Source organism: Lactuca virosa, chromosome 1 (genome assembly GCF_052849685.1).
Source record: "Lactuca virosa cultivar CGN04683 chromosome 1, Lactuca_virosa_CGN04683_v6, whole genome shotgun sequence".
Classification (NCBI taxonomy): Eukaryota; Viridiplantae; Streptophyta; class Magnoliopsida; order Asterales; family Asteraceae; genus Lactuca; species Lactuca virosa.
The window spans coordinates 8,105,631-8,129,799 of NC_136426.1; the positions used below are offsets into that span (position 1 = coordinate 8,105,631).

The 24,169-nt window shown below is 37.0% G+C and overlaps 2 protein-coding genes and 1 long non-coding RNA gene across 4 annotated transcripts in view; 2 read left to right on the forward strand and 1 right to left on the reverse strand.

The window, feature by feature from the left end:
• The first annotated feature begins 12,214 nt into the window (after positions 1–12,214).
• Positions 12,215–17,973, forward strand: LOC145132271 (uncharacterized). Of its 2 annotated transcripts, XM_079067009.1 has the most exons (6): positions 12,215–13,161; positions 13,953–14,094; positions 14,176–14,322; positions 14,401–16,440; positions 16,693–17,220; positions 17,548–17,973. In XM_079067009.1, the coding sequence occupies exons 1-5, from the start codon at positions 12,257–12,259 to the stop codon at positions 17,185–17,187; spliced, it is 3,729 nt and encodes a 1,242-aa protein (XP_078923135.1). In that variant the 5' UTR covers positions 12,215–12,256; the 3' UTR covers positions 17,188–17,220; positions 17,548–17,973. The 2 variants fall into 2 exon arrangements, with proteins under 2 accessions (XP_078923135.1, XP_078923126.1); XM_079067000.1 differs by having other exon boundaries at positions 14,176–16,440.
• A 358-nt stretch (positions 17,974–18,331) lies between these two features.
• On the reverse strand, positions 18,332–22,468 carry CRY1 (cryptochrome 1). The gene is made up of 5 exons (XM_079067017.1): positions 21,724–22,468; positions 20,960–21,178; positions 19,979–20,685; positions 18,808–19,583; positions 18,332–18,715 (listed from the first exon to the last, which is right to left on the reverse strand). Exons 1-5 carry the CDS (start codon positions 22,031–22,033, stop codon positions 18,712–18,714), a joined length of 2,016 nt encoding a protein of 671 aa, XP_078923143.1. The 5' UTR covers positions 22,034–22,468; the 3' UTR covers positions 18,332–18,711.
• The window catches only part of LOC145132291 (uncharacterized), a 41,770-nt gene continuing 39,989 nt past the window's right edge, over positions 22,389–24,169 (forward strand). Inside the window, exon 1 of the long non-coding RNA XR_013717976.1 lies at positions 22,389–22,496. This is a non-coding gene — a long non-coding RNA (uncharacterized LOC145132291). The remainder of the gene's footprint in view (positions 22,497–24,169) is intronic.

A 24,169-nucleotide genomic window follows, 5' to 3' on the forward strand; every position in this document is an offset into this window, starting at 1 on the left:
AGGCTAGGACCCAACACAATATTTTATAACTTGGAAGAGGGATGTCGTAATCCAAGCTATAAAATATTTGAAGGTAGGTGAATGACGATTCACCAACTTCCACAATGAAAAACGAAATAAATTATTAAGTTTTAATTGGATTTGAAACTCCTAGATCTTTTGAGATTCATTGAACTTTCAATGGCATGTTTCAATCTCGATTGTGCCCTTCAGGTTTTGTGACTGGGATGCCGAGGATCACAAAACAAGGTGTGAATAACCATGCAAACTCACTTGGTACCCTTAATATTATCACCTAATCGATGTGCCGGTTAACCACACACGCTCCACCGATCTATGATAAACATTAAGTCACCCTTCGTGATCCTTACTAGTCCAAGTTAGTGTGCCGGTTAACCACACACGCTCCACCAACGACTTGGTAAGGTACAAAGTGTGAATTTCATGGGTTAGCACCATATTCACATTTTCCTAAAGTAACTAAGATTGGGAATCTATAAAAGGTTTAGTTACTTTATAATATTCATTATACTTTTAATGAGAATTTAAAGTCATTGTCCTACCCGTTCGGCTAACGACCCTCCACCGATCAAGGAAGCGGTGGGTGAGAATGGACACCCATTAAGTTGCCATTTTATAGGCAACAACCTTATACCCCCCTTATAGACCGGCTTCGTGAATGAGGCCTACTAACGGTAAAACGACTTGATCTTATACATATATATAATAATTAACCATTAATGTTATAAATAGTATAAGGGTTGAATTTTAACTTTTAAAACTCTAAGGGTTGGAATTAAAGTATATTAAAGTGTGTGTAACTTTACAAATTCCAAAACTTGAGGGCAAGTTTTGAAACTTTTCAAAACTTTTCATTTCATAACTTATGAGTTAATGGTTCATAAAAATGAAGACTCTTTATTTTTATGTAACTTATGTGTTTAAATGTGTGTTTAAAAGAAAGTGACCTTTGGATATCCATAACTTGAGGACAAATTATGGACTCCATTAAAACACATAAATGATCAAGAATTAATGATAAACAATTCAGCAAAGAACTCCTATCATTTTTCTAAACTCATAAGAACATGAACATGATCATCAAGATTTCAAAAATTATATGAGCACATAAAATCATGGAATTTTGATATAAGCCATTGTAAATGGATTAGCATAAACATTACACCATCTAAAACAGGTTTTAAAACACCAAAACAGTTTAGGGTAATGTTTCTAGTCCATTTCCAGCAACAAAAGTCGAAAATCTGCTATCAGTTCATTCTACTCGTCGAGTGCACGAACCTACTCGACGAGTAGGATGAATTTTCACTTGGACTCGTCGAGTCCCCCCATGGACTCGGCGAGTCCACTGTTCAGACAGCAAACAATTTCGATTTTTAACACAATTTTGCATCAAGTATCAACAAACAAGCCTAGGATCTGATACCACTGTTGGGTTTTGAGCATTCTAACACTTCCTAAGTGTACATGCAACCCTAATAAACCTTGGATCTATGTTTGTCTAAAATACATGCAAAATTTGTTTTCCAAGGTTTATAACTTATCTAGCATGGCATGGGGAACTTTTAAACATAAAAGAACTAGATGAATTACATACCTTTGTTTGTGAATTGATTCCTTAGGAGTTTGAGAGCCAAGCACCAATAATGTGAATACCTCAAATGGAAATCACAAATCACCACAAACTTGGAAAACTTATGAGAGAGTATATCTATGCTCTAGAAATCGGCCACCTTTCTTCACACACACTAGGGTGTCATTTCATGCATCACAAGCTTGTTTATATAGTGCACATGATTAGGGTAAACCCTAATAACCCATGTCTTTTCCTTTCCAAGGATCCATGGGTTAAAAGCTCCATGGATCATCCATGGACTCCCATATAAGCTTAGCCCATTACCATAATGAGTGTTAGCCCATACTATATAAATATAATAGCCCATGTTTAATTAGTCACCATTTGATCACTAAATTAATTCATAATTAATTTAAGACCAATACTAATTAAATAATACAATTTCATATTAATATATTATAACTTATAATATATTAATAAGCCGCAAATATACTCTTCTCATAATGTTATCCATATAAATAGTCCGGGTGAAGTGCAACCCAAATGGACCATGCCGGGTCGGGTCAAGTATATACCAAATAAGTCATGGACTTAGACACCTTATCCAACAAATTTGAGAATAGGGAGACCTCTGACTAGTTCTCCGGTGACCAAATTGTTGATGTACCTGAAGTTGAGATGAGCTAGCTTGCGGTGCCATAGCCAGCTGACTTCAGATACGGCTTTGGATAGGAAGCACAACTGTGGTCTACCAATGATCAGAGAGACATCCAAAGGATACATGGTACCTTCGGATCGGGATTTGATCAGACACGTGTTCCTATCACTTGTCATTACATAGCAAAATTGATCATCAAATTCAACTCCATGGCCTGCCTTACATAGTTGGCCAACACTGATGAGATTGTGTTTAAGGCTTTCTACATAAGCAACCTTTTGAATAGAGAAATTCCCCGTAGTGAGAACACCGTAACCTCGGATGATCCCATTCGCATTGTTGCCGAATGTAACATTTCCACCGTTACAAATTGGCCTGAAATCCCGAAGGTATTCTAACCTTCCGGTCATGTGCAAGGAGCAGGCACTGTCGATTAACCATTCTTCTTCTTGTTACTCCTTGCACAAAGCCTGAGAATTACACGGTTAGTTTAGGCATCCAAACTAGTTTGGAGCCTGGGACAACAGATGAGTTTTTGAATGATGCATGGACCGAGGTTGCAGGGACGAGTCTCTTGTCAACTTTTAATCCTAGTCCTGGGTGTTTGTGCAGATTTGGAGTGTTGTGAGTTTTTGAAAAAGTACGAGGTTTATGACTCCGACTAGATTTGTCATAGGATGAATCCTTTTGACAACTACACTGACATTTACAAAAAGAGATTCTGTCTTTTGATCTGACACTATGCTTGGTCAGCGGTCTATAGGATGAATTGGACTTGTTACCGGTCCGAGGTTGGTAATCCCTGACATGAGTGGTGTTGGGTTTTGAAAAAGTTTGTTTTTGAAAAGGTTTAACACGTGTAGGTCTTTGAGTTCTTTTTGGTGGAGTTGGTAGAATACCCTTCCACTTTTTGAAATTTTGACGTGACTTTAAAAGTGTTGGAGTGGGTAAGATACCCTTCCATTTTGGGTCATTTGAGAAATAAACTTGAAAACCATTGTTTTGAAAAGACTTTGCACCTTTTTGGGTTTTGTCAGATGAATTAGGAATGACTGATGAAACTTTACATTCCTTTTTGTGTGTTTTCTTGATAGGAGAGTTTTTTGAAAAGTAGTGTGAGAAAACAAAATTTTCTGGACTCTTGGACTTTGGAAATCTGACATGCTTCTTATTTTTCGAAAAAGTTTGTCTATTTATGCCACGGGATCGAATTTCCTCTTTGAAAGCCTTTTTAGCTAAGGATTTTGGTGAACCGCAGTCTTTGTTGTTCAACTACGGTTTCCTAGAACCTTTTGAAAATTTGTGAAAACGAGGGCTTGAGTCATCAGAACTTGAAGATTCAGGGATTTGAGAGCATTGACCCACTTCAAAGTTTTCTATGGGTAATTCGTGATGAATTGTTTGAAGAGTGGCAGAACTTTTGTTCGAAGACTGTGGTAGGGATGACTTCACTACCGCAGAGTAAGTCTTAGTTGGGACTGAAGTGGGACTTTTGGCTACAGTGAGAAACACTGCGGTCTGAGGGCAGAGATGGAAAGTCTTTCGAGACTTCGGGGCCCTCAATGACAATTTCTTCATCAACTACGGATGAGGTTTGAGAATTTGGGTAAATGGTGCCACAGATAGGAATTTGATCACATGTGTGACCCGAAACCTCAGGCACAATTTCCTCAATGACACAATTATTGCTTAGATTATGCAGTCTACCGAAGTGAGTTTTGATATCTTCGGGAAAGGTCTTGTCATTGACTGGGAAATGAAATTCTCGGTCTGGAGGGACATACAGTCTGTCTTTATTGAACCGGGGTGAGGAATCCATTACGGTAGGATATCCATTTGACCAACCCCAATTGTATGTATTGTCCACGGTTCCATTGTTTACCAAATTTTCAATAGCTTCACTTTCATTAAACAATTTTTCGATTAAGAGATTTAAGCGTACAATTTCACTCTGAGCTAAATCTCTCTAGTTCAAAGATATCTCTAATTGGGTTTCACTCAACATTCTTGCATCTTTTTCTAACTCTAAGTCCTTCTCTAACATAACCATTTTGAGTCTTTTGTTATCCAGTCGTCCTCTCACGTGGAACATCTCTTGGGACGCAATGTTCTTCTCATCTAAGGCTTTGTTATAGTCTGTAAGGACGGCAACACAAGTGTCATTAAGATCATCTATGTAGGGTTGACAGTTATGCATGTTATAGTTTAGAGTTTGGATCATAAGTTTTACCTGTTCGACGATGCTTAGAGTTCCATCCTTTGCCATGTAGCAGTAGTTTTTGTCTAGCTTTGTAGACCCATCATCATCCGTAGTTGCCAGCATGCAGATTTTCCCTTTTCCTTTGACACTGCTGATGGCTTCATCTTCGTCTCCGGATGACCAAACTTGATGGTCTCTTTTGACATGGGCTACGTATGCCCTTGCCTTTTCCTTATCTTCCAACTCTTGAGCCATTCTAAGGTAGAATGCTCTGTCTTTTACTACATTGGCCTTACAATCTCTTGCAAAGTGATTCTCTTTGTTGCATTTGTGACAAATTACAACATCAGTCTTGTCTTCTGAGGGAGTACCGGAGTCAGTGGTTTGAGTAGACTGCGGTGCCTCCTTTGGTTGATTATTTTGAGATTGCGGTGGTGGAAGAGAACTTTTGGGATATCGAGGATGGTTATTCTGGGAACTGAAGTTACGGTTGAATGGAGGTTTGTTGAACTGTTGATTCTTGCGGAAGGAAGGAGGTGGTAGACGGTTGAACTGTTGGCTAACCAGAGCAATAGCCTTCTGGAATTCTTCTTCATCGTCATACTCTGAGTCAGATTCGTATGACTGCGATGGAGTGTCATACGAGGGAGAGTAAGATCGATTATGTGGAGCTTGTGCTATGAGAGCAAGTGGTCCTCCGAAGTCAGCACAGTTTATACTGATTATACATAACACAATATCGAATGGACAGTCAATTGGGTGCATCTGCCCTAAGCCCACAACCAAACAAGGAACAGGAAGTAAGGCGGAAGTCACACATTTCACTGTCAATCGGATATTACTTATGTATAACTATGATGTAATAACTAAGGAATTATAGAATTAACCACTAAAGGTCTTTTATGTTATACTAGTTTACAGAGATTGAATGACTAAGTTCCATTTGATAAGTGGTTTAATCCCATAAACCGTTCTCTTTGTATTACTGTTTTGTATTTGTATTCCTTTCTGAAAACTTGTATTTGAGAGTGTGCCTGGCTCCGCCAGGTGTTAATGAAAACTGTATTAAACCATTGTATTTTGTATTCTATGAACTGGTACTTTGAAGGTGTACTTTCGTTTATTTTTTTATACACTAACAGTATTGTTAATATCTTTTTAATGAGTAGTTATTATAACCATACTATGACTGATGGCCTGAAACAAACGCTTTGTGGGCGTTTAAACTGGTGATAACAATTGTCACTCATCTAATTGTAGCTAGCAGCCTGAGTGCGGGGTTGTCAATCCTGATATAGATCTACACACATTTGTTTCAATCCCCGGCTGGAGATTTTGGTTATAATGTCAGGACTTTCCTATGTTGTCTAAAATGAATTAAACAACCTGAATATAGAGTCTCATAAAAAGCATATTAAACGTTACATGTATATTAGTTTTGAAAACCCAATCATTCTGAAATAATGATTGACAGTATATTCTTAGTTTTCCAAACATGTATTTGATAAGTGTAAACCCTTGATTTGTTTTGAATCAAAACCCTGGTTTCTTGTAAAACAGTGTATTCTAGTATACTTGAATTATGAATTATTACCTCGCGTTTGCTAACTCGGGTACTCTGTATAGTACCTTTGCTAATGCAAACCCTGCAGAATGTATTATTACCTCGTGTTTGCTAACTCGGGTACTCTGTATAGTACCTTTGCTAATGCAAACTCGGCAGGATGTATTATTACCTCGTGTTTGCTAACTCGGGCACTCTGTATAGTACCTTTGCTAATGCAAACCCGGCATTACCACGTGTTTGCTAACCCTGGTACTCTGTATAGTACCTTTGTTAATGCAAACTAGGTATGATGTATCTTTACTTCTTTAATATGTTGTTCGTATATTAAAGGTATTATACATATCTTGGTATAGTTGAATGTATTTTGGTAATTTCCTTGGAAAGTATACAGTCGTGAATCATACTGGTATATTTAGTTTTGAATCATAAATTATACCTATTATAATTTATATGTTCTATCTGATTAGCATGAATTCTCATGGAATATCACCTTTGCTCAGCCTGATACAAAGGTAATGATACTAAAAGGAGTAACCTTTTAGACTCATATATGTATAATATATATATAATTAAGAAGGAAACGACCTTCGGACAAATAACACAACCTTAATTCCACATCCAAACAAGGAAAATGATATAAGATAATTCATTAGTCCTAAGCCCTTCAAGTCTTATTTATATATTTATACATATATAAACATGATTTTGGCATTTATAATTTGAAATAGTTTATAAAACATTTTTCAAAGAATTTAACATGGCTTTACGTTATTTTGGAAGTATTTGGTAATTCTTAAAAGCATTACGGAAACTTTCTGTGTGATTATTATCACACACAGTTATTAACACAATTTATTATTGTGTTAAACTTGTATTCCCCCCCCCCTAAAAAGCATTTAAAACCATTTAAAAATGTATATTATAGGGGTATGAACTCACTTTGATAAGCGGTGATTCGGGCAGCGTTTCGTTTCCCGTAAAGAGTTTATTTAACGAGAAACTGGCTCAAACCGGACAGAGTTTCGACAAGAGAGAGGATGACTTCTCGAGAATTCTGGGGCTCCGGGGCTTGCTTCGGGCTTTAGACGTGATACCGGGGCCTTGGGGGTTGTTTGTGAAGTTATGGAAGTGAGAGGAGTGAAAAAGGGCCAAAAATGGGGTGAAAAACCCTTCCATCCGAGAAGGCTCGCACCCTTTATATAGGGGTGCGAGGGTTCGGCCGAAGCTGCTTAGTCATCGGACAGGTGGCGAAGCGAGGGATGAGTCAGCAGCACACACGTCGGAAGGAGCGAAGGCCACGAGGCCGAAGTCTAAGGCGGTTACGAAGCTCGGACCCGGTGCGAGGCGCGTGTTGGTTTCTAAGTGGACCGGACTTCGGTCCAATGGGAGAAGGCCACGCATGCGAAGGGTCATCCGAGGGGTGTCCGATGCGAAGGCTGTCGGCTGCTTAGTGGACCTCGGCTGCGGTCCAATCAGAAGGTGCCACGCAAGGTTCGGTCCTATCAGCAGGGGATACATGGAGGTTCGCACGTGATGATGACGTGTCCGAAGAGTGACATGCGAAATTTCTCGGTTATCCACAATTTCTCGATTTTTGTGCCAAAAACTTGCGAAATTCATAACTTTCGCATACGAGCTCCGTTTTTGACGTTCTTTATATGCACGCGTATGTAAAATCATACTCTACGACTTTCGTTTAGACTTCGTCGGCTGGTTTTGACTTTATTTTTAATATTATTATTTTAAACAGACCGGGACAGGAATCCGTTAAAAATTCATAACTTCTTCATCCGACGTCCGTTTTCGTCTGTCTTTTTTCCGTTGTGCTACTTTTGACGAGACCTTCGATTCTCGTTTAAGTTGCGTCGGCTAAATATTGATCGATTTATATTTCGAATTTTTAGCTGTCTACTGCTAAACCGAAACTTCGAAAAATCATAACTTCCTCATACGAAGTCAGATTTTTACGTTCTTTTTATGAACGTTCTCGGTTTAACATAATCTACAACTTTTATTTAGATTGTTAAGGCTAAAAAGCCTTTTATCGAAAATTCACTTTTTACACTGAACAGTGTTTTGCCGGTTTTACCGCATATTTTCGATTGGTCATAACTTCTTCGTTATAACTCGGATTTCAGTGTTCTTTATGTTTTTGGAAACCTTGTTACAAACTCTACCACTTGGTTCATCCCAATTACGATTATTGATCAATTTATTTTTGACCAAAACTTGACTGGTGTCACAGTTATCCAATGCGGGCACTATCCGCAGTAATATCGAAGTTGTCAGGAGCAACTCCACAGGAGATTTCATAAAAAGCAACAACATCATTTCCATTTTATCGAGATCATCCTTGGTGGGACGACTCATGACTGGTTAACCTCCTCCTAGTCTGGTTGTAGCTCCGTCAGTTTGGACTGGTGTAAGGACTGGGACATGTGGTCCTTCTTCTACGGATCGCCATACATCTCTACCAAGTCTCCTTAAGTATCTTTCCATTCTTTGTGACCAGTGATGATATTCATTTGCTACCAGTATTGGGGCTCGATTAGAACCACCAACACTGTTGGAAACATCATTGTGCCATTTTTGAAGTTTTTTTTTTAAGAAATGAGCTTCAGTGGTATAGAAGGCTCTTTGAAAATCAGAGTTCCGTTTTCAAAAAGCAACCACTATGGCTCTGATACCAATTGTTGAGAGAAAAACTTAGAGACACACTTGAACAAATGTTAGAACAAGTATATTACGGAATAGTTAATCTCGAAGGATCTAAAAGCTCAACAATAATATTAATAAGTTAGAGTTAGATAGTTAGAGAGTTAGTTGCGGAAAAGTAAAGAAATAGAAATGACAACAATTGTTATATCAAGTATACACATAAGTTGATTCATAACAAGGAATGCATTCAAACCAAGTTAATAAGGAAGATCAAACTTAGTGATTAAGTCACAAAAGACTTGCTCCGAAGAAAGGTTATAATCAGTTGTATTCTAGTAAGATTTGAGAGTAAGAAGGGATGAGTAATTAGATAGAGTGATAGAAAAGATAACTTCAGAGATGTGTATTTAGAATAGATAGATGCGTGTGTTTTTTTGAATACAAGAGAATGAGCTCTATTTATAGAGACTCACGAAGTACACTAGATTACATCTCTAAGAGTAGCCATGCAAGGCATACTGGATAATAGAGAGTATTACAATAAAAGACAAGTAAAGTAATCTAGTAAAGAGACTGCGATAGGTAGAGACTCCGGATGCGGTTGCTGATGAAGGAGCTTGACTGCGGGTGCTTGTCAGCTGCGGTAGCTGAAGTTCAAGAGGGTCACTTTTTATGATTCAACATCTCGAAAAACGGGTTCAAAACGCTAAAAATATTGGGAACTGGGCAAAACCTGCCAATTTCCGAAGTTCAGGGCCGGAGGTTCGGTCCTAGCCCTTAGAACCGAAAGTAGAAGAGGAGCCGAGAGTAGGGTTCGGCTGCGCGGGGTCGCCTCTCGAACCGAAGGTGCAGTCCTCTCGGACAGAAGGTGGGAAGGGAAGAGCCGAAAGTCAAGTCTCGGTTTGGATTGGTTAAGGAACCGAAATAGACCGAACCCTCGGTCCATTTCGGCTGAGAGGGTTTCGGTTCTGATGCAAGGTTTCGGCTCCTAAGAAGGTTCGGTTCTCAGGAGGTTTCGGCTCCTTAAGATGGTTCGGCTCCTTAAGAGGGTTCGGTTCCTTAAGGCTGTTTTTTGCGTAGACTTCCGTTTTCGAGCGCTTTTCGACTAAATCGAGGGTCGGGATGCCCCAAGTGATTATAAGAAGTTGAGAGAGATTTCGAGAGAGATTTCACATTCTTGGAGAGATTTGGGAGAGATTTCACACACTTGGAGAGATTTCTCCTATTTAGAGAGTTTTGGGAGAGATTTCACATACTTAGAGAGATTTGGGAGAGATTTCACACACTTGGAGAGATTTCTCATACAGAGAGAGATTTGGGAGAGATTTCGCACACTTGGAGAGATTTCTCATACAGAGAGAGATTTGGGAGAGATTTCGCACACTTGGAGAGATTTCTCATACAGAGAGAGATTTGGGAGAGATTTCACATACTTGGAGAGATTTGGGAGAGATTCCACATACTTAGAGAGATTTGGGAGAGATTCCACATACTTAGAGAGATTTGGGAGAGATTTCGCACACTTGGAGAGATTTCTCATACAGAGAGAGATTTGGGAGAGATTTCGCACACTTGGAGAGATTTCTCATATAGAGAGAGATTTGGGAGAGATTTCACATACTTGGAGAGATTTCTCATACAGAGAGAGATTTGGGAGAGATTTCACATACTTAGAGAGATTAGCGAGAGATTTCGCATACTTAGAGAGATTTGGGAGAGATTTGAGGTAGAGAGAGATAGAGTGAAAGAGATTGGGAGACTTCTTTTGTGATCTTTTTGAGTGTTTGGCTTCGTAACACAAGGTTTGTAAACCTCGTTAAGTCTCGTTATGATTGTTATATGCCCCCGAGGGTTAAGGAATAATGTTTTACCGAGTAGATTCATCACTTACCCTGATTAGGGTTTAGAATTTCCGAACACGTGAAAACTCTAAGTGATACTTTATATTAAGATTGCGAGTAGTACAATAAGAATCATAATGGAAACCCTAATATACAAGGGTTAGATGAGTTGACCGGTTTGACTTGTTGACTTTAGTTGACTTTGACTTGGCAAAAAATTGACGGTTATCACACAAAGGTGCGATTTAAAAGGTGGTTTCATAATTAAAAACCGCAAACTGCGCTGCATATTGTAGTTTGACAAAAATAAAAACCATAAACCGCATTACGAATTTTTCAAATTGCATAATTTTTTTTGAACAGAAAAATCTTATTATTTTAAGAAAATCACATAATCAATTATTTGTTGTTCAAATATAAAAAAAGACTTTTTTGTTAGTTTGGGCAAAATGTTAAATAATCAAGACTTTTCTGTTAAAAAAACTTTTAAGATTTTATTAAATTTTTTTCTCAAAATAATGAGACTTTTATGCATTAATCTCGTGAACACTTTGTAGAGTATATATGTTGATGAACACTCTTAGATGGTGTTTGATTTTTGTGTGCAAATCTGCGTGGCCTCTTCTGTCTGCGCCGCGCAGACCACGCGCAGATATTAGCCTTCGCAGACTGTTTGTTTTTTTGAAGACTGCAGACCTAGAAATGTCTGCGCGCCCTCTTCTTGGCGCACATGTGGACTAAAGTCTTCTAACATCTTCAGACATCTTCTAGCCTAAAAAAACACATATATCTATATTTTTTAAAGTTTTTTTTAATTTATATTTTTTCCAACTTTATTAATGATAAACAATTTGAAAAAAAAATTACAAAACTTAAAAAAAAAACGTTCGACAATACAAACATGATATTTTTGACAAATTTATAAATAAAGATTTATTACAATAACAGTCGTTGAAGTTGTTTATATAAATACGAAAAAAAAAAAATCATAATATATTCTTATATTTTTTGTAAAACATTATTTAATACACTATCATCAATTTCTCGAGAAAATATTTATGTTACGTTTTTAATGGATTTAATTGAAAAAATCGAAGTTTATTTCCATCCATTTATGTATCAAATTCTTTGATTCTTAATTATAATGTTTAGTTATAACTTTGCAACCAAAGTTGTTGGTTTTTATCAAATATATACGATAATTCATACCATTTTTATTTTTATTTTTTATACAATAATACATAAAAGTTGATATAGATTTGTTAATTATTTATAACAAAGTGATAAAAATATTAAAAAAACACTTTGAAGTTTAAAAAAATCAGTTTATTTTATTAGTCCGCAGATGTTAAAAAAACAAACAGTCTTCTTTTTTTAGACTGCAGACGTTTGGTCCACATCTTCTACTGCAGAGGTCTACAGATGTGATCTGCAGACTGCAGACATTTTGCCTCAGAAAAAACAAACATCACCTTAGTAAAACATAATAAAATATATTGAATCAGAAAGTCGAATTAAAAGTGTAAAATCTAAAAAAAAGTAATTATAAGAGAAATAAACTGTTGGAAAATTACAAAATTAAAGGTTTTATTGATAGTATTCGAAAAAAAAAACGTATTCGAAAAAAAAAACAATTGTTTTTCTCGATATAACAGGGACAAGGTTAAAGTAGTAAAAATGTCCTTCATCTACGTTACATATACTCGGCCCCCATCGACACAACACATTTTCCGATATGGCCGCCACGGTTGCCACTGCCGAGGCTGACGACACCGAGCGTCCTGCTATCCGTTTGGACTCGGTCCCAGTTGTTGATCTCCGCCTCCTCACCCAGTCAGAACTCTACACTCTCTCTATATCGTCGGACTCCTCATTCGATCCCAACCGCTGCGACGAGGTCGTTATCCCCAAAATTAACCGCGCCGTTTTCAATGAATCCGCCGGTAGCCGTAAACAGACCTACTCTCGTCTCCGTCTTGCCTCGGCGGAGTCCTCCTCCACAACCACCAAGACCACCACCCTTCACCGACGCACACCTCACCTCCGGGCGTCACATGCGCACCCTTCCAACAACATTAATGACCCAGAGCAAGCGGAAAACTCTCAAATCATCCGTATGTTGAAACAACTCTGCAAGTCAGACCCGAATTTCCAGGATGTAGATCAGATGGAAGCCGAAAACAACAGCAATTCCGTTGTGCCTGAATTTTTGAGTACTGAAAACCTAGGGATAAAGAGAAAAAGAGGGAGACCGCGGAAGCATGAGAATGTGGTATTTCTTCGTCCCCCAACCGCTAAGAGAATTCGGCATAATACGGTTAAGAAAGTCGTTGTATATGATAATGAGATGGATAGAGAAATCGTAAATGATAGTGGTGTACCAGTAAATATGGCTACACTTGCCGGACTAGACGATCCCTACGGGCCGGAGATTAGGAGGAGGACGATGGGAATGTCGACGGAGGATGACTTGTTAGGGTTTCTGAGAGGTATGAATGGACAGTGGGGGAGTAGGAGGAGGAAGAGGAGGGTTGTGGATGCAAGGGAATTCGGTGATGTTTTACCGAAGGGCTGGAAGCTGAGTCTCTGCATCAAAAAGAAAGAAGGCCGTGTTTGGTTATTCTGTCGACGCTACTTAAGGTTTTAGTTTCTCCCTGGCTTTTAGGCTATATATGATACACTTGTTGATGATCTTGTGTATACTGAAAATTAATCAATGATGTCAACTGTTCCATTAAGTAAATGCGGATATAGATGTATCATTTCAAACAACTATATTGTAATTTCAGAAAGAATTCATTTGGTTGATGAACCAATAATGGGAGATATAACTTACTGCATGCATTGCATTTCACTTCTTCTAGTTGATTAGGTGATAAAAGCTGAGAAACAGGGGGTGGGGGGTTGCAACCATGGAATGATTTGGGTTAATTACTCACAATTGAGACCCCAGTGGCAACATTGCTAACATCTTCATCAAATTCTCAATCTGTAGACAACTATAACTTGATAGATTGAGAACAACAGTCCTAATCCAGTTGAGTCATGCCATTAAGCTTTGAAAACCTGTTATCAAGTTTAGGTTAAGACATATAGAATGGAGACATATGTTGCAGATAATCAATTTGGTTTCATTTTAGGGAGATCGTTCACAGAGCCTATTTTGTGGAGTGAAAGTTGGTGGGACATTTGGGGGAAAAGGGTATAGGATCTATGCACAGTTCTCTTGTTCTTTAGATTTTTGAGTTCTTGACAAGACAAATGTACTTAAAATTATCTTAACACACTTAAAATAACATTTAGTAGATGTTCTTGTTACCACCATCTATCATATGAACACAAAGCTCAATTATTAGCTTGTCACATTCAGATCAACTGTGTGAATGTAATGTCTTCATGGTTCTCACATAATTTACTTACCTTGATTTCAGTCCTAGTGGTCGGCAGTTTGAGTCATGCAGAGAAATATCCGCATACTTGAACTCTGTTGTTAAACAAGAAAACTCGGAGAAACAAAATCATGTGAACATTAACACTTCTGATAACTTTGCTTTGGAAGGAGCTTCTGTGAATGTAAGTTGTTATTTACAAGTGTTCCAATTTCCCTTTTCAATTCCCCCCTTTTCCCTGATTGGTTTATGTTGTTTATGACAGGCTGTGGATCTTGTTATACAACAAGACATCAAAACAGATGACCCTGTTGACAATCCATCATCATCTTCATCACCACCAACACCACCAGCAGCAGCGCCACCTGTACCTACAAAATGTGAGGAGCAAGTCACCATTGATGAAATGGAGGTACAAGTACAAGACCCTTTCAAGTGCCTAAAATGCTCATTGACTTTTGAGGGTGAAAATGATCTATTGGCCCACCAGGTGGAAGCTCATGACACCAAAAGATCTGAACTTGTTACACCAGTTAATGAGCATATTGAATGCAATGTGGAAAATGAAAGAGAGAAAGTTGAACCATCACTTCCTCCAGCTACAGAATTGGATTCTGATCCTAATTTGATGACTGATGCTCCTAACAATAAGTCTCTAGCAACAGTTTCTTCTGGAGACAATGTTGTCGTTGAGACTCATGATGCACATTCTAATGACAACGTTGAACCTGCTTCTCATGACCTTAATATTATGTCTCCTAGCAAACAGGATGGAAATAGTAATGTAGATAGAGGTGTCTGTATTGAAGAATCCTGTCATAAGTCAGGTGAAAAAAGTATTACGAATGATGAAGTCTCTCAAACAGATCAAGATCCTGATGTTTCTGTTTCTCAATCTGAACTATTAGGTGATGAAACTGAAACTCCCCTGTCCATTAATGAAAACACCAGAAACACTGAAACTTTAGGTGAATCCCATGTTAATTCTGTTGACAATAAGTTGGATTCCAATCTTGATCAGGGTATAAATTCGGAAAGCTTTATGCTTTCTTCATTTCCAAATGAACTAGTGGGCAATCAAGATTCAGTTTCTGATCAGCCAATCAATCAAGATTCAGTTTCAATCAATCAAAATTCAGTTTCTGATCAAGAAATCAATCAAGATCCAGTTTCTGAAACCGGGGTTACATTTGTTGATTCCATTCCAGACCAATCAGATTCCATCCCTGAACAGATGGGTAGTAAAGATCATGTTGGTACAACTGCTAGTATTGAATTGCCCAATCCTGCAGTAAAAACAATTGAAGAAAACAGTTTTGGTGCAAAAATGGATATAGATATTGATATCAAGGCTGATGAGGTGGCAACCGAAAAGGAGAAATCTGTTGGTGAGTCATCATCTGTTTTTTTCCTTGGTCGTTTTGGGCTGGATAAAGATGGTGCAACTGTAGTCAAGAAGCTTTCTACTAAAACAAACCGTGTTCCAGTTAAAATTGTCAATAGTGAAACCCTAATATCTCCCCAAAAACAAGACTCTCCATCTGTTCATAACCTTGCTCCTGACACATTCAATAATGTAAATAAACTCTCATCTGGTTTATCAAGTTCTGGACTTGATGGGCAATTTGATTTCAGGACAAATGATTTTGGCAGCTTTGGTCCATCTCTGTCACCATGGCAGGAGGAAGAGTGTGAAAATAAAAATCTTGGAAATGATATTTCTTTTCCTAATATGGAGGAACCCCAAATTCCTTCAAATAAACAAGAGGAAGATAAATTAGATGACTTCCAAACTTTTAGGAATAATGAAGCAAAAGGTAACGAATCAGTTACATCTTTGGGCAGCAATCTTGAATTCTGCTCACTTATTCCATCTGAAAACGATCAAGAATTTGGTTTTCAAGATTGTCTGTATGAAAGAGCCATGGAGGAATGTAAGCAGGAAGAGAGTTCTGAAAGGGGATTACTTGATCATTTCTCCATTGCTGACACATCAGATGATATTTTTGAGAATAAGATGTATTCTACATCGTTAGGTGGGCTGAAATTTGATGAAGACAGAGATATTAGCAGCAATGAGTTGAGTCTTGCTTTTGGGAACCCTCATGAGCTGTATCCAGATTCTCTTAGAGTGGAACAGAAGAAAGATCTTGTAGCTCCATCCAAGATGGATGAAACTTTTGGTGTCCATACTAATTTGAGTATGGTTAACAATAGCATGGTGGATGATCTGAAAGGGGGAAGAGGGTTATTTAACCTTGGTTGTAATGATAAAAGTAGTAGCTTTCAGAATCAGGGTAACACGGTTTACCCTGGTAGGGCATGGGAGGATCTGAAAAATTCAGGAAACAAGTTTAGTAGTGGTTTTGGAAGCCAGAGTCATGCAGAAGTTGTACCTGGTGGTGGTATGTGGAAAAGTGGTGATGGAAATCAAAATCAACAAATGAGAAGTGGTTTATCCAACTCTTCCTCACATGCCCAGATACCATACCCTAGCTCTTTTCACTCCTTCAATATAATGTCTGAAAAGGTACGTTACTTTTATGCCATCTGAAATATAATGGGTCAAATGTGTAAAATTAAAAAACTTGGCTACAAATGAAACGGGCTAAATGAGTTGAACAAGTTGGCTAAATTGGTTTAACAAAACAAAAAGTTAGGTTACTATTTTAGTAGTATAGCTAGAATAAATATATAAAAGTACATTGTGATATGTTGGCTTTAACCTTAAAAAGTAGACATAGTTTTGTAACAAGAAGTTGATGTTTAATTTGAATGACAGGCTGGAGATGGAGAGTTTAGAGTTGATGAAAGGTACAAATACAATGAAGGTTTTAATGCGAGTGGGTTGAGAATGAGATCTAGTACTACTACTAGTAATAGTAATAGTAATAGCAGACCTGAGCCTTTGGAATTCAGTTTCTTAACAGCAGGTAGATCACAACATAATCCACATGCACATGCACTTGAAGGGAGGGATTCAAGGGGGGCGTATCCAATTCCATACAATGTGAATGTGAACGTGGAGATGCCAATGGAGCAACAGTTTGATTCCTCCTCATTTTGGCTTGGAAAGAACACCACCATGAATATGATGCCAAATACAAATACATCTGGAAGTGGAAGGAATCATCAGCAGATTACAAGTGTCTGTGCATGGTGTAGAAATGAATTCCATCTCCAGCAGCTTCATTCTGTTTCTGGAACACAAGATGGAATTGGTTCTTTGTGCCCATCTTGCACTGCAAGCATGTCCGGACATGTCAACATGTTATAGAACTGTTTTTTTCACTTCCTCAACAACGTAAAGGTAACTTCTACACATTTTGTGGAAATTATTATTAGTATTGCACTTTGAAAATTTTACCCAATTACAACATTTCATTTTTGACGCATTATACTGGGAAATTTTCTAACCAATCGCAGCATTGCACTTTTGAGCTTTTTCTTATTAAGTCATTGTACTTTGAGAATTTTGCCCAGTTATAGCATTGCATGCTCAATTTCTTGGTGAGACTATACTTAAAAAAAAATCAACCCAATACAAAAATCTCATTTGAACACAAACTTTAGAGGTGGCATTTCTTTAAGCAAAGGAGTCACTAATTGTAGCATTTCTTATATTCAACCTTTACAGGTTAAATTAGAGGGATGTTTCTGCTTCAACTAATTATCAGCAGTTGATGGATTTTGCTCAATTCTGGTATATGCTTCTTGAAAGCAGGTTCTAATGTGTAGTTATTTCAAACATTCTTAGACTTTTATCAAATGGTTCTCTTTGCAAAGACACAAGTTAGTATTAGTAAAATCTTCACATTTTCATTATCTTCTTCTATATTGTGAGGATAAATGAAGGTGGAATTGGGGTTTTATTTATTTGATTTAAGGATAAATAGGACATCACGAAAAGAAAAGATGGGGAACCAACCAGTCTTTTTTTTTTTTTTCCCAAGATATGTTTTATTTAGAACTTTAGTGAGGGTAGTTTGGTTTTGATTGTAGGGTTCAAGTTCTTTATGTTGAAATTTGATTTTTAAATTGAAAATTAAAATTTAATTGAGTATTCAGTTTTTGTCACAAACTCACTGAGTTTTCTATTGCTTGTTCATTTAAAAAATTTGAAATTAGAACAAGTGGTAATAACGAAATCTTATACCAGATTCAGTATAATTTATAAATGACATCAATTTAAAAGTTGAATGGTTTTTTCTTTATGTTATCAAAACATTAACTACTTGAAAAAAACGGCCAAAAAACTAATGGGGGTTAATACAAACCTACCTGTTTAGATTTATACTAAAAACTAAAAAAGTATATCACAAGTCCTGACCCGGACCTAAAAGTCTGGTCCAGTCAGCATGGACAAACGACCACCGGTGCTGGCGCCAAATTGCCAAATCGAAAAGCAAAAAAGAAAGACATGCCACAATTCCTACATTTTTAGCACACAACAATACAAGATTGGTCAACGTGCTAAAATACAACCCTGACTACAAAGATGATAATGAACATAAACACATACTTATACATATACATATCACATATACGTATATATAACATATATACACGTAGATGCATGCAAGTTATATACCACATCACTACCAGTTACTATACAGCATAACCACAACACAGAACTAAAAGAAGCAAAGATGCTTTATCTTTCGGTTTCAAAAAATCTGAATTTCTGCCCACAGATCGTCCACCGTTGGATCAGGTCAGATCGGAAAATGAAGACCCACGATCATCTGATATAGCACCTACCATCTTCAAGCTTCCACCTTCTCGCATTCACAAACACAGATCACCTGCATTGAATTAAAAAAATCTTGAAAACAAATGGCTTTTGGGTATATATGATTTTGAACAAAATTAGGTTGTTACAGATCATAACACTTACCCGGTTTGCGAAAGCCGCCTCCAGTTGTTGATTAATTGATGAGATTGCGTACGCCTCTGCAAATAAGAACTATCTTCACCAACAAACGTCTCCGAAAAACTAGAAGTGGAAGGCGACCATACAGGCACAACACCCCCATCTCTTTCCCTCGAACTTGAACTCGAACTGTTGGAAGAATCCGCCGGCAAATCATCCGTAATTCTCAATGCCCTCGTGATATCAATCGGTGGCTGCATATTACCCGTCCTCACCGTTTGACCCTCTCCATCTCCATCTCCGCCTTGATTAATCGGAACTTCCGCCCTGCTATCTTCCCTAAAATTTCCAATTTCTGAAGACGATTCCTCTTCCCCTCCCCTAAACAACGACGTCGTCATACTCGGAACCATTTGGTCTTCGTAATGACGGATCGTGGTGGTCGTAGGGTTCGTCCTCAGCGTATTCTCGTCCATCTCCATCTCCATGTCTTGAGGGAAAGCAATCGGAGCAGTTTCCGACGAGTCTCCAAGCCCTTCTTCAATTGCGTTTTCCAGAATCGCTCGAGAAGACGCTTCGTGCTGCCACATTTGAGTAAGCGCTTCTTGTAATCGGGCTTTTGCCTCATCCATTTTTACAATCGGGAGAGGGTAATTGGACCCTAGCTCGATTCCAGCGGCTTGAAGGACGTATTCCGGTGCATCCCATGGGTGGTGAATCCATTCCGTCGGTAGTCTAGCAAGTTCCGGTAGCCATCTTCTTACGTATTCCCCATTCGGGTCAAATTTATAGCCCTCAAACTACCAAAAAAATAAATAGCCAAGCATTTGAACATTATCTTGTTTTTTAGGGTTTAATATAATTTCACGAGTCATGCCTTTTATGCCTACAATTATTCCTACCCACTAAAATTATGACAAATCACCATCCAATTTAATTGTATTTTATATATTCCTAATATAACCTTAATGAGTTAGTTAAAAAAATATGGAATGATGACACTTGTCATAATTTTATTGGGTAGGAACATTTGTAGGCATAAAAAGTAGGAAGCAATTTAATTTCTCTAATTTCATTATTTGTTCACGAATCAATTTTCTCTAATATAACCTAATTGGAAGTAACAAAAAAAAATGAAAGTAACATTCTATAATTATACAAATAAATGAAAGTATATTTTACTATTATAGAATACCTGTGGATTATCGATACGATCAAATTCACGGCCATCGGGTAAAGTACCCGTAATATACTGCCAACCCAAAGCATCACTCTCAAGATCCGCATCCAAAAGCGTATCCCAAAAATACTTCATCCCCCATCTCCATGGTAACTGTAAAACCTTCACAAAAAAACTGGCCACCACGACCCGTATCCTATCATGGAGCCAACCCGTGGCCCATAACTCTCTCATACCCGCATCAACCAACGGGTAACCCGTTCGACCCTGTCTCCACGCCTTAAAATACCCCTCGTCTATCACCCATGGAAAAAACTTCAAATGCCCCAAAAGAGGCCTTTCGTGACTATACGGATGATTAAAACTCATATACCTTGAATATTCCCGAAGCCCGATGGATTTAAGGAATAAATTTACGCTTTCTTCACCTGTGGTGTTACCTTCGTTGGCCCAAAGGACTTGTTTGATTCGTAATAAATGAAAGACTTTTCGTACAGAAAGTTCGCCAAAATGGAGGTGAGGAGATAGGAATGATGTGGTGGCACTATCGGCTTTTCTATGGTTTTTGGAGTATTCGAGGAGTGGCCCGTTGATGAAAGCCGCCAGGGCTTTATCCGCATTGCTCCAGCCCGGTGACCATGCCCGGGCTAGAAGTGCATTGCTTCCTTTCTCGGATTCGTCCTCGAATATTAATGTTTCCGAACCACACTTTGATAAATCGCCTAATAAAAACAAGCACAAGCACGGAAATTTATAATAGTTCTCGAATAAATAGTTATTAGAAGGGTAAAATCGTCATTTACTCGCATTCAATATTTGAAAAAAATGATGGCATGCTTTAGGGAATGGAAAGAAATATAAACTAAGGCAAATTTGTAAAAAAATTAGGGCACATTGGGCAAGTCTCATTTCCCTGACTTTCTTTGTTAACTCGTTTTGTTGTTATTAAGTTTTTTAAATAGAGGTTGATACGATTAAGCATATGAGAAAAGTGACCTGAGATTATCTTTTTTGGTGGGAGTTGTGGAGATTCAGGATCATAAGGCATGCTAAGACACCTGTCCCAAAATTGTGTAAATGTATTGAATGGACGACCTTCGTCATCAAGAACTTCCCATGGTTCATATAATAAATCCGCATTAAATGAACGCACTGATATCCCATTACTTGTTAAAATCTCCTTCATTCTGTGATCCCTAACCAGAGACAACGGATCTAAAACACATAGAAACAAAATTATGTTAATTTCAGTTTTCCACATTTTATTTAGTGGGTATATAATCAAATTCAATTTGATACCAGTTGCAAAAAAAATTAATTATTAAGTAAGTAAAAGATCCCTGATTTCGGTTGCAAACACTACCTAAAACTTCTTGAATCATAAGGATGATGCATCCAACATCTCAATATTCATACTTTATTTGAGGGAAAAACCTAACAATCCCAGAGAAGTTAGGACGCATAATAATGTATACAAGATCTCAAAATTCATACTTTTTTTTGGGAAAACCCTAATAATCCCAGACAAGTTCGGAGACACAATAATGTAAACAAGATCTCAAAATTCATACTCTTTTGGGTAAAAAAATCCAACAGTTCCACTTAAGACATAAAATAATATACCCAAAATCTCAAAATCCTTTCTATTTTGGGAAAAAGATCTACCAATTCCAGATAAGTTAAGACAGAACAACACCATAATTCTCACCAAAACTACCATAAAAAGTAACCAAAAAAACAAAAAAATAAAATAAACTAACCATATAAATGATTGAAAAACAGCTGAGTAGCACCAGTGGATTTGATAATCTCAAGAAGAGAAGAAACGCTATCAGTAGATCTCTTGGTAACAAGAGAAGTGCCAAGGTTTTTCAAAGACGAATCCAATAAAGCCAAACTCTGTTTTAGCCACCATCTTGATACCCTTCCAGGGTAATAATGACCTTCTTCTTCAGGTGCCCATATGTACACTGCTATCACGTTTCCTGCCCTAACACCTGCAGTCAAAGCAGGGTTATCTTCTACCCTCAGATCTCTCCTAAACCACACTATACTACACCCACCCGACATCTCAAATCCTTCAAAACACCAAATCTTGAAAAGCCCAGATCCTAATTTTGATCGTGAACAGTTAACTATAAAGTTCGGATCTTGTTTTCTTGATTCGGGTTTTCAAGTAGACATAACCATGGAATTTCTACTGTTCTAGGGCCTATAGAGTATTTGTTGAAGAATAATAGAGTTCACTAATTAATCTTATCTTCTCTTTATTCCTTATCGCTCATTTGATCTTCACTCATGTGATCAAGAATCATTGTAGGCCATGAACGAAAAGGGGAGCATCTTTTTCGTAATATAAATGAGGGGATTTGAAGAAATTAATAACTGCTAATCCTAATCAGAATCTTGGTTCCTTCGGCTTTCAATTGATTTAGAAACACACGAAGACACCAAGAAAGGGAGATGTAGGAGGTGTGTTAGCTTCAATGGGTTTAGGAGAAGAGAAGTAGTGATAGCCAATTTGCAGCCACAGGTTCGTGTTCTCTTTCCCTTCTTTCTTGGAATTTTGCTCTTTAGTTATAAAGAACTACAAAAATAGCCCTTAGACTATTTAAAACTTTGTAGGTTTCAGTGTTTCATGCATATTTGTTTACCTTTTGGTCCTCAAATCCTTACATTCAAATGGCTATTTGACTAAGGTTAGAAAAAGGTTATTGTTTTAGAAACATTTTTTTTATACGAAAGAATTTCGGTCTATCTATATCTGTGATTCAACTAATCTTAACTACATGTGACAATTTATCAAATTTTAGGGACAAACATTTATTTAAAAGAGTAATTGTTATTAATTATGGATCGATTTGTTTGTTCAACCTGATTTTCAATTTTCTTCCTCAGAACATTGATAACATTTATGTGATAGCAACCCTTCTTTTTGTTTTGACTTTAAATCTTAGAGAACATTAATTTTGGTGCCACTATAGATTCATATATAAATTAAATTTTATATATATATATATATATATATATATATATATATATATATATATATATATATATACTCTACAGACTATCAACAACACATAACTAAAAACATTCAAAAATATAAATTACTTTAATACAATACAAGTCTTAAATATGTGAGCTTCATTTAACAAATATAAGAAGATAAACAACTTGAGCTATTATGAGGTTGTTTGATATGTTTTTACTAGGTCTTGGTAATAGGTTGAGTCCGACTTGATCAGACTGTTTGATACCATAATTAAAATCACTTAATTTGGTCATATAACCTTTGATATGTTTCTTATAGTTATTGGATTTGATAAAAAGTTGAGTCCGACTCAATTAAATTTTGACTCGGTTAACAACTATTCAAAAAACTTTATATAGTTGTCCCAATTATATAGCAATAATCTGTCCCCCGACAGCATTCATTCTATTGCAATGTTGGTTCTCGATCTTCATGAACTCTTTTATTATAAACACTAAAAGTAAAATAATTTTACGAATGCCACAATGTACTAGTCGATGAGTAGTCGAAGGGTGGTTTTGTAATTTACTGCTTTTTGCGTTTTTTGCTGACTTTTCTCTCCTTATCTTGTACAACATAACGGATGAGACCCACCAAAATGTAGTGCATTCTCCATATCCTTTCTCTATCTTTGCCAGAGTGGAAAATTCTAATTTCATCAATTATTATCCTCCTTCCTGGCCAGGGTGGATACTTCATGAACCAATCTGACAAGGGTAAATATAACATTTATTTAAGTAAACTATTGAGTAAATATAACATTTATTTAAGTAAACTATTGAATTTACTGTTTTGATAATGCATATCAAAGTGAAGTTTAAATTCAAAGGAAAACGTTAAAATGACTAGCGAATTATTTTATTTGTTTATTTATAGTCATTGAATTTATTTTTGTCCGGTTTTTTAGATAATGAATTTTTCAAAATCATGTATTTTTGGTCACTCAACTTATTTGTGTCTAATTCTTTTAGGTAATCAACTTTTCAAAATGATATTTTTAGTCCCTTTACCCAACTATAGACCTTAATCTACTTTATATGACTAAAATAAAACGACTTTAGAAAGTTTATTATCTAAAAGTCAGACAAAATAAGTTGAGTTACTAAAATTAGACGATTTTGAAAAGTATATTGGACAAAATTAAGTTGAGTGATTAAAAATGGACAAAAAGA